Raw genomic sequence first — 17,204 nt, forward strand, 5'->3', positions numbered from 1 at the left:
AAAAAAAAAAAAAAAAAAAAAGAGATGAGGTCTCCCTTGCTGCCCAAGCTGACACATGCTTAAATATGAGTCTGAATTTTTTCACTTAATGTAAAAATACAAATGTAGCTCTTGATTTGAAAACAAACAGAACTTAACTTTAGCATAGCACCAAACACTACCTTTAAGAAATTATATATTTAAATGCAATTTACACTAACTCTGTTCTTTAGATTTAATTTTAAAGTCTCCTCTTGATTCTCCCTGAGGTAGCATTCTCTGGAGGCAGAATTATTCCAGGGCTTTGAAATTGCAGCCCAATTAGCACCGCTGTGTTCATCCTCCCAAGGCTGCTGGCTAGTTGTTCAATGAGACCCCTAATGGGTCAATTTTAACACAAAACTGTCCACCTCCTTAGTTTCTTTACCTTTCAGGGAGGCTGAATAAGAAATTCTTGGGGAGAAGGGAATGACGGCGTGTGCTCCAGTTCCCTCCTCCAACTTTTCTTCCTTTCCATCCTGGAACAGGCGTGTGGACATCTCCATTCGGACAGGGAAGTGGGCGCATTTCTCAGTCAGAAATGCCCCCACTGATGAGATGCCATCTCTGCCTCTCAACTTTTTGTCTCCCTTTGTTTACTGACCAGGTGGAGCTATACCTTCAGTTAGTTCCTTTAGCAGGGTGTCTAATGCTCCACAAATTGCCTCTGGTGGAGCATTATAGGTACGGATCAAAGAGTAAACTCTTTGAATAAGAATTTCAGTAAACTCCTCTCTCCCTCAAAATTATTATTTTTTTTTTTAAATTTATTTATTTATTTATTTATTTGAGATGGAGTCTCGCCTATGGCCCAGGCTGGAGTGCAGTGGCGCGATCTCAGCTCACTGCAAGCTCCGCTTCCCGGGTTTACGCCATTCTTCCTGCCTCCTCCCGAGTAGCTGGGACTACAGGCACCTGCCACCACGCCCGGCTAATTTTTTTTGTATTTTTAGTAAAGACGGGGTTTCACCGTGTTAGCTAGGATGGTCTCGATCTCCCAACCTCGTGATCCACCCGCCTCGACCTCCCAAAGTGCTGGGATTACAGGCATGAGCCACCGCACCCGGCCTCCCTCAAAAAAATTTAAGCAGAGGTTGAAAGTTGCTTAAAACTAGTCTCTCAAGTTAGGCCTTCTGATTCTGTCAATTTTGGGGCTGCCTTACCATCAAAGCAGTTATGGGTGCATTCAAGGAGGAGGAAAAAACTTCATGCACTGCTATACCACAATGCGTTAGGATGACTTTGGGGTTGGGAGGATGAGGGAGAGGCACGTTCCCAATAACAGAGACATTCTGTTTCTCCTCTCTGGACATGCTCTCCCGGGGTGAGTACATTCACAGTCATGTCTTCATGCTCATCCCTCTCAAATGAAAATCTGTGTATGTAGAACTTCAATGCTAAGCTTCAGGCCTATACCTGCACTACCTGGGTAGAGCTCTGGTGTGAGTATTATCCAACCAGACTAAGAAAGTGCCTACCACTTCTAAGGGGAAAAAAGGTGTTCTGTGTATGAGGAGAAGACCCTCTCATATAGAACTGAGGGAGGGAGAAAGCAGATGGGTTGAGGTGGCACCCAAGGGCCTGGTGACAATGAGGAATTCTGACGGAAAAGGAGAGACAGAACTAGTTCCCTACTAATTTTCCTTGTGCCTTTAAATAGCACGTTGCCAAGTGCTTTGAGGCCCTTTAATAGCTTTGCTGGGAAATGCCTCTGTCCTGTGCCGTTGCTATGAGAAGCCTTTCTTTGTTTATTAGTTTGGTTTACAAAAGGCACCAGATGTTTTAAAACCTCAGGCCACATGTATAATCAAAATGACATCATTAAAATGCTAACGATAGCAAACCCACTTCAAACACTTTCTCCCCAGCATGGGGTTACTGGCCTTGCCAAAACCCAAATGAATGTACCACCTTTAGTTCGACCACCAAAAATGTTTTGTGATCTTTTTGTTTGTTTGTTTGTTCTTCACTCCCCTTAAAGAATTTTCCCTGAGGCAGGAATTCAAACCTTAGCCTATTAAAGGACTATAGCCTGCCTGGGTCTCCTGATTCATATTTAAAAATTTAGGTTTGTATTCTTTTAATTTCCTTGGGTTTGCCAAAGGAAATTAAATATATTTGTTCATTATTCAGTTGTCTGTAAGTCGTTCAGATCTGTGTCAGAATCTCTTTTGTAGCTTACAACTATGTAGAGGGAAGGCTTGTTTTCATTTTCATTCCAGCAAGATATAGAGCAGTGCTTGGTAAAGATTAAGTTGCACCATATGAGATTAAATATTTCACCATTTTTTACCAACAAAAAACGCAATTTTATATGCATCAACCTAATATATTCAGTATATGCAATACTACAAATGTGAAATGTTGAGACAGATCCTTAACAGGTCTTCTTAGACTTTCCAGTAACCAGGTTCCATGGAGAGAAATCAGTTGTTCTCTCCACCCTGACATGGTATGGGGGTAATAGCCTTTTCTTAGGTCTTGCCTACACAGTGACAGGAGCTATAACATGGTTGGCCTCCTTTGCCATGATGGCAATTCACATCATGCTGAAAAACAAGAAAATGTCCTTCTTCCATCAGTAAAGTCAAGCTTTAAAAAGAAAAGGAGGAAACAAAAATGGACAGTGAAGTAACAGAACCAAAGATGTCTGAAGGGCTTGAAATGACTGGAATGTTTCAACAAGGGGAACTAGATTGACTGAACTAAAATCAATTTGAAATAGATAATGAAGAGAATTTTAGAGTTAAAAAGAAGAAGAAGGAAGAAGAGGGGAGGCATAATTATATGTAGTAAAATGTCCTTGGTATGGGGAGAATAAATCACTCTTGAGCTCTAGACCAGTTCTCCAGTATTTATTTGAAGTCCTTGAGCCTAAAGGCAAGTGAACTCCGTAAGAGAGTGCCATCACCAGAAAAGAGCAAGCAACCTGGGGTGCCCACGTTTAGGTGAGTCCTAACCATCAGATCAGGCTCAAACTATGAGTCTTCACTGGCTATCTGAAATTTTCATTTTTTTTTTGAGATGGAGTCTAACCCTGTCACCCAGGCTGGAGTACAGTGGTGCAATCTTGGCTCACTGCAACTTCTGCCTCCCAGGCTCAAGTGATCCTCCTGTCTCAGCCTCCTGATTAGCTAGGATTATAGGCGTGTGCCACCATACCCGGCTAATTTTTGTTATTTTATTTATTTATTTATTTGTTTGTTTATTTGAGACACAGTCTTGCTCTGTCACCCATGCTGGAGTGCAGTGGCGTGATCTCAGCTCACTGTAACCTCTACCTCCCAGGTTTAAGCAGTTCTCCTGCCTCAGCCTCCCGAGTAACTGAGATTACAGGTGCATGCCACCACGCCTGGCTAATTTTTGTCATTTTCACCATGTTGGCTAGGCTGGTCTCGAACTCCTGACCTCAGGTGATCCACCCGCATCACCCTCCCAAAGTGCTGGGACTACAGGCTTGAGCCACCGCGCCCGGCCTAATTTTTATAATTGTAGTAGAGTCAGGATTTCACCATGTTGGCCAGGCTGGTCTCAAACTCCTGACCTCAAGTGATCCACCCGCCTTCCAAAGTGCTGGGATTATAGGTGTGAGCCACCACACCCAGCCTGAAATTATTATAGCCACCCCAACAATTGTTGAACTAAATTGAGCATCAGGATGATTTTTGAAAACTGATTTTTTTAATGCTCTCCCTTTTCTATAGAGTTAAATCTTATTTTTTCCACTAAGAACAGACCAAGCAAAGTTTATGACAATATGCTTAGCACTCAAAATACAGCCATGCACCAAAAAGAAAGGCCAGAAACTTCCCTAAAGTTATGCATTTGGCCAAGAGGGAAGCATTGACAGTGACTGATTCTCAAAAACTGTACTCAGCATGTTGAAGGCACAACAGTTCTAGAACTTATGTTGGGATGACATGTTCTAGAATACAAATGATGGTGTAGATTTATGATACTTGAATTAATGTTTTGAGGAAGGCTCTCAGGGTCTCTCTTAAAAGGCTTTAATTCCTGCCAAAGGTCCCTTACGGGAGACTGGATGGAATGCTTAGTGAATCTGTCAGGACATGAAATCCCACAGATTTGTGTACCTAGCTGGCCACAATATTATACTTTTTAAGACATTTTTATGTTAATTTTTTAGAGACGGGGGAAGCTTTACTCTGATGATTCTAGGAGCAGAATTGTCATTGTTAAATAAAAATATAGTACCAACACATGTCCACCTCTTTAGGAGCCAAGAAAGCATTTCTTTGTTGCAAATTTCTGCATTTGTCACACAATCGAGTACTTTTCTAAGATATAAAATAATTTTAGGTACCAACTATGAAATCTTAGAATCCTTCCCCTATCTCACCTTCCATCTGTAACCAATTACCTCTGACCAGGTGTGGTAGGTAGAATAATCGCCCCTGCCCACCACCGATGATGTCCACGTCCTAATCCCCAGAATGTGTAAATATTGTATTAAATGTCCAAAGAGACTTTGCAGATATGATTAAGGACACTGACAGGAGGAGAGGATCCTGGGTGACTGGGGTGGGCCCACTGCAATCACAAGGGCCTTATAAGAGGGAGGCAGGAGATAAAAGGAGTAGCAGGAGACGCAACAACAGAAGCAGGAGGTTAGAGTGATATGAGGAAGTGGCCATGATCCAAAGAATTTAAGTGGCCTCCGGCAGCTGAAAAAAGCAAGAAACAGATTGTTCGCTGAAACCTTCAGATGCCCTGCTGACACTTTGATCTGATCTGCAGAAATGTAAGAGAATAAATTTACCTTGTTTCAAGCATGGAGTGTATGGTAATTTGTTACAATGGCAATAGAAAATGAACACATCAGAGGCTGGCAATGCTTTAGTCATCTGAGTAATTATTTCTGGAGCTTAGGTAATCTATCCAGGGCAGAGCACTAGGAAGGGACAAGGCTCACACATCACTTAGGCCCACTGACTTACGATCCTGGGCTCATGGCCTCTTAGTCCACACTCCTCAGTTATGGTACTGGTTAGGAAAGGCAAGAGCACATTTGTTACCTCTCAGCCTTGCTTGTCAGCTTAGGGGTTGCTGGATTAGTCAGAGTTCTACAGAGAAGCACAATCAATAAAGTGCAGACAGGTGTATGGACAGGATAGATGATAGATAGACAGATGATAGATAGATAGATAGATAGATAGACAGACAGACAGACAGATAGATTTTAAGATATTGTGGAGGCTGGCAAGTCCAAAATCTGATGGGAAAGGCCTCTCGGGAAAGACTTGCAGTTCAAATCCAAGGCAGTCTGCTGGACAAGCAGGAAGAGCCAGTGTAGATGAAGTCTACAGGCAGTCTGCTGGGGAGTTCCCTCTTGCTCTGAAGTCAGCCTTTTGTTCTATTTAGGCTTTCAGCAGATTGGATGAAGCCCACCCACATTACGGAGGGCCATCTGCTATACCCGAAGTCCACTGATTTAAGTGCAAATCTTATCCAAAAATACCTTCACAGAAACATCCAGAATAATGTTTGACCAAGTATCGGGGTGCCCCATGGCCCAGCCAAGTTGACATAAAAAATTAGCCATCACAGCTGCCAAGAAGGCATCTGCATCCACGAAGTGGTCCAACATTTTCCCAACAAAGCATTTGTCATTTAACTTTATGCTAGAATCAGCTTAATGAAAAGGAGCTATATAAAAACACAAGTCATATCCATGAGAAGCTAAACTCTTCAAGAAAAATGCATGGCCAGAATTTATGACAGAATGTAGATTGTTCCACTCCTATTTCTCCTTCTCCACAAGTCAGTGTATCCAAAGCAGTTTATCTTTGCAGGACTCTCACTCGGCTGTACAATCTGGGAGCCATCCTCCTTAACCCTGACAGAGGAAAAGCATTGTCATTCACAGTTCATGCCCTACCTACAATGGGAAGCTTAACTTCTCTGGTTTTCTTTCTCGCCTATTCTTTCTCTTCTCTTCCCCTCTCCCATCATCTTGCTCTTGTCTCCTTCCTTTTTTTTTTTTTTTTTTTTTTTCTGAGACAGGGTCTCACTGTGTCACCCAGGTTGGAATGCAGTGGTGGGTTCATCACTCACTGCAGCTCTGATCTCCCAGGCTCAAACAATCCTCCCACCTCAGCCTCCTGAGTAGCTGGGACTACAGGCATCCACCACCACACCCAGCTAATTTTTTCTTTTTTTCTTTTTTTTGGTAGAGATGGGGTCCTTCTATGTTGCTTAGGCTGGTCTTGAACTCCTGGGCTCAAGCGATCTTTCTGCCTCAACTTCCCAAAGTGTTAGAATTACAGGTGTGAGCCACTGCACCAGGTCCTCCCTCCACTTTTCTAATTCTTCATCCTTGTGCTTTTGTGAACTGGTTGGTGAAAATTTGGAAAAATCAAAAAAGTAAGTGCTATTCTACCCTTTCTCCAACTCCTGGCAACAATGCTGGAGATGGAGAGATACAAAGTGAGTGTGAGATTGAGAGAGAACAACGAGAATCAATGAGAGATTCTGAATGTGTAAGTGTGTGTGTCAGCATGTGACTGGTTAGAAACTCATTGGGGTTTTGAGGTGCTTTTATTTTGGTGTATATTTTAAGTGCAAGGGCAAAGGCAGTAAGGTATAAAATGGGGCAGGATGAAATTACAGGTGAATGAAAGTGTAGACTTGACATTTACTTGAATTGTACTTACTAAATCCCTACCTTGTGTGATAAGTGCACTATGTTGAGGATACCAAAATGAGCCAACTGGACCCCTGTTTGGAAGGTACTCATCATCTCACACCAACCTTTGTGTCCTTTTGAATCCACTTGCACTCAGCCCACGCAGTTGTGCGTGATTCCATACCCTCCTCACACAGGTTTCTCTCAGTTTCCCATATGTCAGTCTGCTCCCACTCCCAAAGACAGAAAAAGGAATGCTCTCACAGGGCAGCACCAGGCTTCCAACTCCCTCTGTATTATCCCGAGCACCTAAGTCCATGCACAGGTGTTCAAGTGGATAGAAACCTACTGACTTGGACAAAACAATATCTTTCCCAGCCTGCAATAAGCCCTTCTTGAGGAAGGCTGGTTTTTTATCTGGTGTGCTTCATGGTACAGGCTTTATTAACCAAATTTTAATAAGAGAAAACCAGCTTCAGACAGCTGCTGGTGGTTTTCCTTTGCAATGTGTCCAACAGAATTGCACAGTGCTGTGGCCTGTGGCTGTCAACACTGTTGTCTCTGGATGTTCGTAAGTGAAAGGACTGCACAGCAGATTTCTGCTGGCTTTTCCACTGGGCTAGAGACAGGGAAGCCCATGTCTGAGGGTTTCTTAGAGCCCGAGAGTCACTCAGGCACTCAGCCCAGGGTCACCTTCATTAGGACTGTCTCATGATTCCATTGCTCAATCTGCTTTGGTTTGGCAAATAGAAATGTGGCCCTTTGAAGTATTTATCACTACTAAGCAAGTTCCTGAAAACTTCATTCTCCATTACCTGGTGACAGTGTCGATATTTCATTGGCACTTCTTAGTTAAATGTATTTTAGGGTGTCATGGCCCCTTTAAAAAATCTGCATGCCTGCGCCCCCTTAAAGTTGCTATCTGGTAAAATGATTAGAAGAGAAGGAGATGAAATTATGAGATTTGGATTGCAGTGACTCAGAGAGTAGCAAGAGCAGCTCATTTAGAAGGGGAAAAAAGCTTAAACTTAACTGCAAAGGGTCAAGCTTGTACAATACCCCCATTCTAATCCTGCGGTGGCTGTGAAGTGATTCAGAGAGCTACTCTGACAAATGTAGGAACTTTCAAAGTCTGGGGAGTGAAATAGTGTCTAATAATGAATCTTCCTTTTTTGATTAGTGTGGAACCTGTATCCTGCTTCCAGAGGCAGGACTCAGTTTTCTTATTCATTTTCACCACAGTTGGAATGGAAAAATTGAAATCATTGCTCTAATGGCAAGAAACATCTTCTGGTGCTCAGAGCCAGCAATCAGTACAGACAGGCACAGACAGGGGCGCCTTTTGCTCCGTTTTTGGATGGAAAGAGCTTCACTCCACTGAAATAGATGATTTTCTAGTGGAGGCTAACATTGTAATAATAACATACTCTGATGGGTTTTTTTCTTTTTTCTTTATAAGGATTTCTCAGTTTTATGTCTATAATTGACATCTATGGACCAGCCATAAAAATGTATTCCTCAGTCTAAGGTGAGGGACTTTTGAGAGGTCCAGGAGATCCCAATTGGTTTGTGGAAACTCAAGCTGCGGAACTCCAAGAAGTAGACGAGGGTGGGAGAGACAAGCAGGGCCATTATCTAGGGAAGGTCAGCAAAACTTCTGGATTTCCATATTTCTCCTAAAGGTGAAAAATAAGGTAAGAAAACTGAAGGGGAGAAGGGAAACATGAAATAAAAAGAATTGGCCGGGCGCGGTGGCTCAAGCCTGTAATCCCAGCACTTTGGGAGGCCGAGACGGGCGGATAACGAGGTCAGGAGATCGAGACCATCCTGGCTAACACGGTGAAACCCCGTCTCTACTAAAAAAAAAAAAAAACTAGCCGGGCGAGGTGGCGGGCGCCTGTAGTCCCAGCTACTCGGGAGGCTGAGGCAGGAGAATGGCGTAAACCCGGGAGGCGGAGCTTGCAGTGAGCTGAGATCCGGCCACTGCACTCCAGCCTGGGCGACAGAGCGAGACTCCGTCTCAAAAAAAAAAAAAAAAAAAAGAATTAATGAGGATTGAGGATTGAGCCCTTTATGTGCCAGCCCAATTCGAGGGGCTTTACCCACATTACTGCATGTAATCCTCACAACGGAGTGAGGCAAATCTGTTGCCTCTCCAGGAGTCACTTTCCTCACCTTCCATCCCTCCTGTCCCAGCCCATGTCACATGATAACAGTTAACTGCTAGAGAGCCACTTTGCCTTCATGTTAACAAATGACCAAGGGACCCAGTTCTGACTATGGGACATAACACTAAGTCTGTTGGGGGGATGTGGAAAACAGTTTTCCTTCAAGACAAAAAAAAAAAAAAAAAAAATCACACATGAGAAGAGCTCTCTTGTCACCTGAGCTGCTCCCAGCTCCCTACATAGCAATGCAATTGTCTAAGGACCAGTACTTGGAGCTGTAGCAGCCATCTTGCAAGTAAGACACCAAAAGTTTTCATGTGAGGACAGTGGAATGGAGGATGAAAAAAAGCTTCATTCGGGCCGGGCGCAGGGGCTCAGGCCTGTAATCCCAGCACTTTGGGAGGCCGAGGCGGGTGGATCATGAGGTCAGGAGATCGAGACCATCCTGGCTAAGGCGGTGAAACCCCGTTTCTACTAAAAATACAAAAAATTAGCCGCGCGTGGTGGCGGCGCCTATAGTCCCAGCTACTCGGAGGCTGAGGCAGGAGAATGGCGGGAACTCGGGAGGCGGAGCTTGCAGTGAGCCCAGATCGCGCCAGTGCACTCCAGCCTGGGCGACAGAGCAAGACTCTGTCTCAACAACCAAAAAAAGCTTCATTCTTCATGACATTCTTGAGACCACTGATTCAGCCCTAGAACCACCTACTTCTGGATGTCTTTTTGTGTGAGATAATAAATCTCCTCATTATTTCAGTCACTTTTAGCTGGATATTCTGCTTGCAGTCAAAAGCATTCTAATCAACACAATATGACTATTTCCATTTTACTAAATTTGTTTCATCCAACAAACCAAGAAAATTAATTCATTGACCACCACAGCAGAAGCAAAAGACAGTTGCTTTATAATTTCTCTGAAATAATATCTGTACAGTCCTTTAGTTTTAGCTTACTACATTTCATCCTCACTGTCCTTCATGTATAGATAACACATGATGGTCATGAAATGACCATGTACCACAGATGGTAACCTTATTTCCTATTATTTCTTGTGGCATAGGTGCTAAAAGCTTAATCCCAATCATCAACCACTAGCCTTAAGTTGTGGCCAACACCCTTCTCCACTGAGAAGTTAGAGACAGATAGAAGTTTAGAGGCTTGTACTGTGAGGCCAGTCTAACATATGAACCTTTGATTATGACCTCCTACCATGATGATTATGATATCAGGTTCACAGTTCGGGACAGTTCTGCAGAACAAGAAGGATGTTGCTCAAAATGGTTCTTAGCAAAATCATCAGTCATATTTAAGCTTTTAGTCACAGACATATTACACACTATACGACATTGTCAAAAAGACAAAAGAAGAAGATTAGTGGTTGCCAGAGGCTCAAGGTAGGAGGAGGATGTGACAAGAAAGAGAAGGCAGGCAGGAGTTTTTTGGGAGTAATAGAACTGTATCCTGATTGTGCAGCAGTTACATGAATCTATGCATATTTATTCCTTGAACTGTATACCAAAAAGAAGTCAATCTATTGTAAGATTTTTAAAAATAAAACTAAATTCATTCCATAAAACCTGGCTCCTAGCCATTTGTTAATTAGTTCAAATTGATTTATTTTTTTCCTTCCATTGTTAGCAAGAAAGAAGGGAATAGTATAGTTAGTTACTGCTGGGCTTAAGAATACAGTTGACAGGTCAGGGAAGGAAAATATCTAGCAATATCAATTGCTGCAATTGACAAGTGTTTGGATTCAACAATAGGCATGGAAGAGAATAGGGTTTCATGAAACAAAACTGTAACTTTTAAATTGCTGGGGCCTCGTCTGATAACTTTTTGGGTTGGGAATTAGAGCCATTTCCTGGTTATAAAAGCTCAGGGTTTGTGATCATCTCAACTGATGCAGAAAAAGCAACTGACAAAATTCAGCCTCTTTCATGATTAAAAACAACAACAACACAACAAATTAGAAATAGAGGAAAACTATCTCCACACAATAAAGACCATATATTAAAAACCCACAGCTAACATCATACTCCACAGTGAAAGACTGAAAGTGTTTCCTCTACAATCAGGCACAAGAAAAGGATATCCACTTTCACCACTTCTAATCCACATAGTACTAGAAGTCCTAGCCAGAGCAATTAGACATGAAAAAGAAAAATATCTGAATTGGAAAGGAGGTAAAACTCTCCCTGTTCACAGGTGACAAGATCTTATATGTAGAAAAACCTAAAGAACTCACTGAAAAAAACTGTTTAATAAATTCAGCAAAGTTGCAAAATACAAAATGAAATCAGCTGTGTTTCTCTACACTAAGAATGAACAATCCAAAAAGAATATGCAGACAACAATTCAACTTATAATAGCATAAAAAACAACTGGGGCCCCAGGTGTGGTGACTCACACCTATAATTCCAGTCCTTTGGGAGCTGACGCCTGGGAGTTCAAGATCAGCCTGGGCAACATAGAGATACCCTGTCTCTACAAAAATTTTAAAAATTAGCTGGGGGGCTGGGCACAGTGGCTCACGCTTGTAATCTCAGCACTTTGGGAGGCTGAGGTGGGTGGATCCCTTGAGGTCGGGAGTTTGAGACCAGCCTGGCCAACATGGTGAAATCAAAAATTAGCCAGGTGGTGGTGCATGCCTGTAGTCCCAGCTACTCAGGAGGCTGAGGCACAAGAATCACTTGAGCCTGGGAGGTGGAGGTTGCAGTGAGCTGAGATTGTGCCACTGCACTCCAGCCTGGGCAACAGAGCGAGACTCTGTCTAAACAAAAAAGGAAAAAAAAATGAGCTGGGCATGCTGGTGGTGGCACACTCCTGTGGTCCCACCTACTCAGGAGACTGAAGTGAGAGGATCACTTGAGCCCAGGAGGTTGAATCTGCAGTGAGCCATGATCCTGCTACTGCACTCCAGCCTGGGCAATACAGCGAGATCCTATCCCTTCCCCCCACCAAAATATATATATATATACACACACACATACACACACACATATATATAATATAGACACATATCTAATATACACACACACATATATATATAAATAATAATTTGGAGTAAAGTTAACCAAAAAGGGGAAAGACTTTTACATTGAAAACTATAAAATGCTGCTGAAAGAAACTAAAGAAGACATCAATAAATGGAAAGAAATTCCATGTTATGGATTGAAAGGCTTAATATTGTTAAGATGTTAATACTACCCAAAGCAATCTTCAGATTCAATGCAATGCCTATCAGCATCTCAATGGCTTTTTAATTTTTGTAGAAATGGAAAAATCTATCCCAAAATTCATAATCTATCCCAAATAACAAAAATAATCTAAAAAAAGAAGAACAAAGTTGGAAATCTCATATTCCTGATTTCAAAACTTACTACAAAGCTATAGTAATTAGAACAGTGTGGTACTGGCATAAAGATAGACATATAGACCAATTGAATAGAATACAGAACCCATAAATAAACTCTGGCATATATGATCAAATAATTTGCGACAAGGACCAAAACCATTCAGTGGTGAAAGAACAGTCTTTCAACAAATGACATCATGAACATCATGAAAACTGGATCTCCAGATGCAAAAAAAACAAAAAAAAAGAAGTAGTTGGATCCTTACCTTACACCAAATACAAAAATTATCTCACAATGTACCTAAACATCAGATGTGAAAGGATGAAACTCTTAGAAAACTCTGGTAAAAGCTTCACTACATTGGATTTGGCAATTATTTCTTGGATATAACACTAAAGGCAGAAGCAAAAAAAGAAAAAATAGACAAACTGGATATCATTATAATTTACAAATCTTGTGCATCAAAGGATACTATCATCACTCCCAACAAAAGTGGATTCCATCCATTGTACAGGTTCAACAAAACAAGATGTACACTGAGCCTGACTCCCTGTGGTGAGCATGAAAGATGGTGTCATTTTCTTGTGGGCAACAGCTATAAAAGCGCTTCCTTCATTATAACCCAAAATGCTAGAATTTCAAAATAATGATCACCTGCAACTCTCAAACAAACAAAACCATTAATGATTTCCCAAACAATGAATAGATAAAATGTGCAGTATTTCTTAGAAGACAAAATAATATTACATTGATTATGCTACTTAAATTTTCAATAATCCCTACAATCTGATTTTTGCTTTTAAGAATTTACATTCTTCTTGAAAGCAGATTTGAATTCAAAATTTCTATATTATTCAGTCAAACAAATTCTTCCTACAGAAATAAAAGAAACTGTAACTTTAAGTACTTTTCAGCTACTGAGACAAGATAAAATATCCAGAGGATACAAAATATTTTACATGTACTTCCTGCATTTGTAGAGACCCTCATCCTTCAATACTTGTGAAATAGTGATTGGGTCAATAGCAAAGAGTTCTTGAGGTAAATTCTGGAATTCTGTATGACATAATTCAAATGTATCCATTTATCAGAATCAACTCTCTGCATTTTCAGACAAAATTCAGTTAATGTCAAGTTGAGGCAAGTGCTAAACCTCGGCAATTTAAATTTTGAAAAATATTCCCAGCCAGATGTGGTGGCTTACACCTGTAATCCCAGCACTTTGGAAAGCGAAGGCAGGCGGATCACTTGAGGCCAAGAGTTCAAGACCAGCCTGGGCAACATAGCGAAATCCTGTCTCTACTAAAAATATAAAAAATTAGCTGGGAGTGATGGCACACACCAGTAATCCCAGCTACTCGGAAGGCTGAGGCAGGAGAATTGCTTGAACCCGGGAGGCGGAGGTTGCAGTGAGCCGAGATCGCGCCACTGCACTCCAGCCTGGGTGACAGAATGAGATTCCATCTCAAAAAAAAAGAAAGAAAAGAAAAAAAAATACTCCTGCCTTGGGGAATCAGGATGAGGTACGAAAGCACAGTTATTAAGTCCATAGGTTCTCAGCACAGACTGCCCAAGTTCAAATCCCAGCCCTGCCATTTATTATACAAACTATGTGACCTTGAAGAAGTTATTTCTCACTAAACCACAGTTTTAAAAGGTAACAACAGCACAGTACAATAGTCCTCCTTATCTGCATGGCACATGTTCCAAAACCCCCAGTGGATGCCTGAGACCACAGATAGTACTGGGTCCAATTGCTATCATTTGGAGCGTGTTTCAGTTCATGTCTTCCACTCACAAATTTAATGCCTTTTCCATCTTAGGTAAGCACTTATCACATACTGTGGCCATAACTTTTGCAGTGTGAGGTACAACAGCAAAACTAGCACACATTTCTCTTTCTTTTCTCTTGACAAAAATGGATAAAATTCTTACTGTGGATTTTAGCAACCTCCGCATACTATTTTTTTTCGTTTCCTTATTTAGTTGAGAACGTTCAGCTTTTCATTTAAAGCAAACACTTTACAGCTTCTCTTTGGCATATCCGAATTGCCAGCATCACTACTCTTGGACTTTGAGGTGATTATTAAGTAAAATAAGGGTTACTTGAACACAAGCACTGTTGATACTGCGACAGTCAATCTGATAACCTAGAGGGCTCCAAGTCACTGTCACTAATGGGTGGGTAGCACAGACAGTGTGGAGATGCTGGACAAAGGGATGGTTCACATCCCCAGCGGGATGGAGCAGGATGACCCAAGATTTTGTCACGCTACTTAAAATGGCCTGCATTTAAAACTTACGAATTATTTCTGGAATTTTCTATTAATATTTTTGGACCACAGTTGACCTCAGGTAACAGGAACCATGGAAATTGAAAACCATGGATGAAGGGGAACTATGATAACTGTCTCACAGAATTGCTAGAAAGGTGAGAAATGCACCTGAAGCACTTAGTGTCAGAGTAAATGACATCTAGAAAGGGCTCAACACATACTAGCAATTATTACTTACCTGGATACTTTTCCATGACCTTTTGCAAACCATTTGCCTATAAATTGCACTAGAGATATCCATTTCATATCCCATTGCCTCATACAATTTCTGTTGCTAGTCAAGCCCACATTTAATCCTATAATGACAAACAAATATGAAGTTCGATTTTCTTTAAATAAAATCACATCACAAAAGCAGAATTATTACTAAAACAACTCAGCCTCTGGCATGATATTTTACAGATATCATAGGCTTTTTCCAAGGTAAATTGGTAATTCTTCATCATAAAAGCAGTCGCTATAGCAATACTTCAACTGACTCCTGCATGACTGAAAGAGGCCTTGAAAATAAAATAGCAAAATAGCAACAATTTTTAAAAATCCAGCTGCCTATTAATGGTGAGGTTCAGGTCTATATCATGACTACTTCTACTCAGATAAATCCTCTGCCTCTGAAATATGACCAATGGTATAGGGAAAAAAAGACACTATCAACTGAGTAAAGACGCAACTCACAGAATGGGAGAAAATATGTACAAATCGTGTATCTCATAAAACAGTAATAGCCAGAATATATTTTTTAAAATTCCTACAACTCAACAACAAAAACCAAAACACCCAGTTGAAAATGAGCAAAAGGACTTGGAAAAAATCTCCAAAGAAGTACAAAATGGCCAATAAACACATGAAAAGATGGTCAGCATCTAATGATTAGAAAAATGCACATCAAAATCACTATTAGATGCAATTTCACATCAACTAGGATGACTGTTATTTTAAAAAAACAAAAATAACAACTTTTGGCAAAGATGTGGAGTAACTGGAACCCTTGTGCATTGCTGGTAGGCATGTAAAATGGTGCCGCCACTAGGGAGAACAGTATAGCAGTTCCTCCAAAACTTGAAAATGGAACTACCATATTATTCAACAATTTCATCCCTAGGTATATACCTGCTCATGTTCACAGCAGCTCTATTTACAATAGCCAAAAGGTAGAGACAACCCCGGTATCCACTGAGAGATGGCTGGATAAACAAAATGGGGCATATACATACAAAGGTCTATTATTCAGCCTTAAAAAGGAAGGAAGTTCTGACACATGCTACAACAACATGGATGAACCTTAAGAACATTTTGCTAAGTGAAATAAGCCAGTCACATAAAAACAAATGCTTTACAATGCCACTTATATGAGGTACCCTAAAATTCATAGAGAAAGAAAGTGGGACAGAGAAGATTAACAGGGGCAGAGGAAGGGGAGAATGAAGAGTTGTTTAAAGGATGTAAAGTTTCAGTTTTGCAAGCTGAAAAGACTTTGAAGGTGGACAATGGTGACGGTTGTACAACCATGTGAATATACTTAATGCCACTGAACTCTACACGTAAAAATGGTGAAAGTGGTCCTGGGCTGCGGTGGCGCGGTGGTCGCCGTGACGGTCACAGGACTTGGCGGCTGACCCCCGGGCTAGGAGACGGCCCAGTGCCCCGGATCTCGGTGGCCACTGCTGGAGCGCGGCCTGCTCCATGGCCACCTCCGCCGCCTCCTTGGAGCATTTCAAGAAGCTGTAGGACATCTTCCACGGCCTCCGCAAAGACCTACAAGGGGTGCCCAAGTGGCTGCTGGGGACGGCGGGGACCCAAGAGAAGAAGAAGTTAATCAGGGATTTTGATGAAAAGCAATGGGAAGCAAATGAAACGTTGGCAGAGATAGATGAGGAGCTACATTATGCACCCCTGTCTTTCCGTAACCCCATGATGTCTAAGCTTCAAAACTACCAGAAGGACCTTGCCAAACTCCATTGCGAGGTGAGCAGCACACCTTTGACAGCCACACCTGGAGGCCGAGGAGACATGAAATACGTCATACATGCTGTAGAGAATGAGCATATGAAGCAGGTACGGTCTCAAAGGGCAATGCTTCCTCAAGGCACTGAAAGTCTGAATTGGGCCACCCACAGTACTGAATGTTCTCATCGGATTGCCACGGACACTGACCAGCTTAGCTCAGAAATCATAGAAGAGCTGGGGGAACGACGAGACCAGTTAGAATGCACCAAGAGTAGACTGGCAAACACAAGTGAAAATCTGAGCAACAGTTGAAAGATTCTCCATTCAATGACCAGAAAAGTGACAACCAACAAGCTGTTGCTTTCCATCATTGTCTTACTTTTGCTTGCCATCCTGGGAGGTCTGGTTTACTACAAATTCTTTCATAACCATTGAACTTCCTACAGGGAAGTGTTTGTGGACCAGAACTTTGATTTTGTGAATGCATGATGTTAGGGATGTGGATGGAATAAGCATATTGCTGCTGTGGCCTAACAGTTCAGGGATGCACTGTGTAGCCGGACTGTGAGAGAAGGGAGGAAAGATGGAAAGCCACTTAAATGTGAAGGAACAGCAACAAGACCAGTATGATATACCAAGGTAATAAACGCTGTTTATGACTTCTTTAAAATAAATGGTTAAAGTGGTAAATTTATGTACTTACCAATTTAACCATTTTTATGTGTAGAGCTTAACC

At 41.6% G+C, this 17,204-nt stretch overlaps 1 protein-coding gene and 1 pseudogene across 1 annotated transcript in view; both read left to right on the forward strand.

Moving 5' to 3' along the window:
* The window catches only part of LOC105526500 (cell cycle control protein 50C), a 26,554-nt gene extending 23,951 nt beyond the window's left edge, over positions 1-2,603 (forward strand). Inside the window, exon 7 of the mRNA XM_011962501.1 lies at positions 2,413-2,603. Coding sequence (XP_011817891.1) covers positions 2,413-2,603 — 191 coding nt within the window. The remainder of the gene's footprint in view (positions 1-2,412) is intronic.
* Positions 2,604-16,204: 13,601 nt separating this feature from the next.
* Positions 16,205-16,903, forward strand: LOC105526503 (annotated as a pseudogene).
* Positions 16,904-17,204: the final 301 nt, after the last annotated feature.

This window comes from Colobus angolensis, unplaced genomic scaffold, assembly GCF_000951035.1.
Source record: "Colobus angolensis palliatus isolate OR3802 unplaced genomic scaffold, Cang.pa_1.0 Scaffold592, whole genome shotgun sequence".
Taxonomy (NCBI): Eukaryota; Metazoa; Chordata; class Mammalia; order Primates; family Cercopithecidae; genus Colobus; species Colobus angolensis.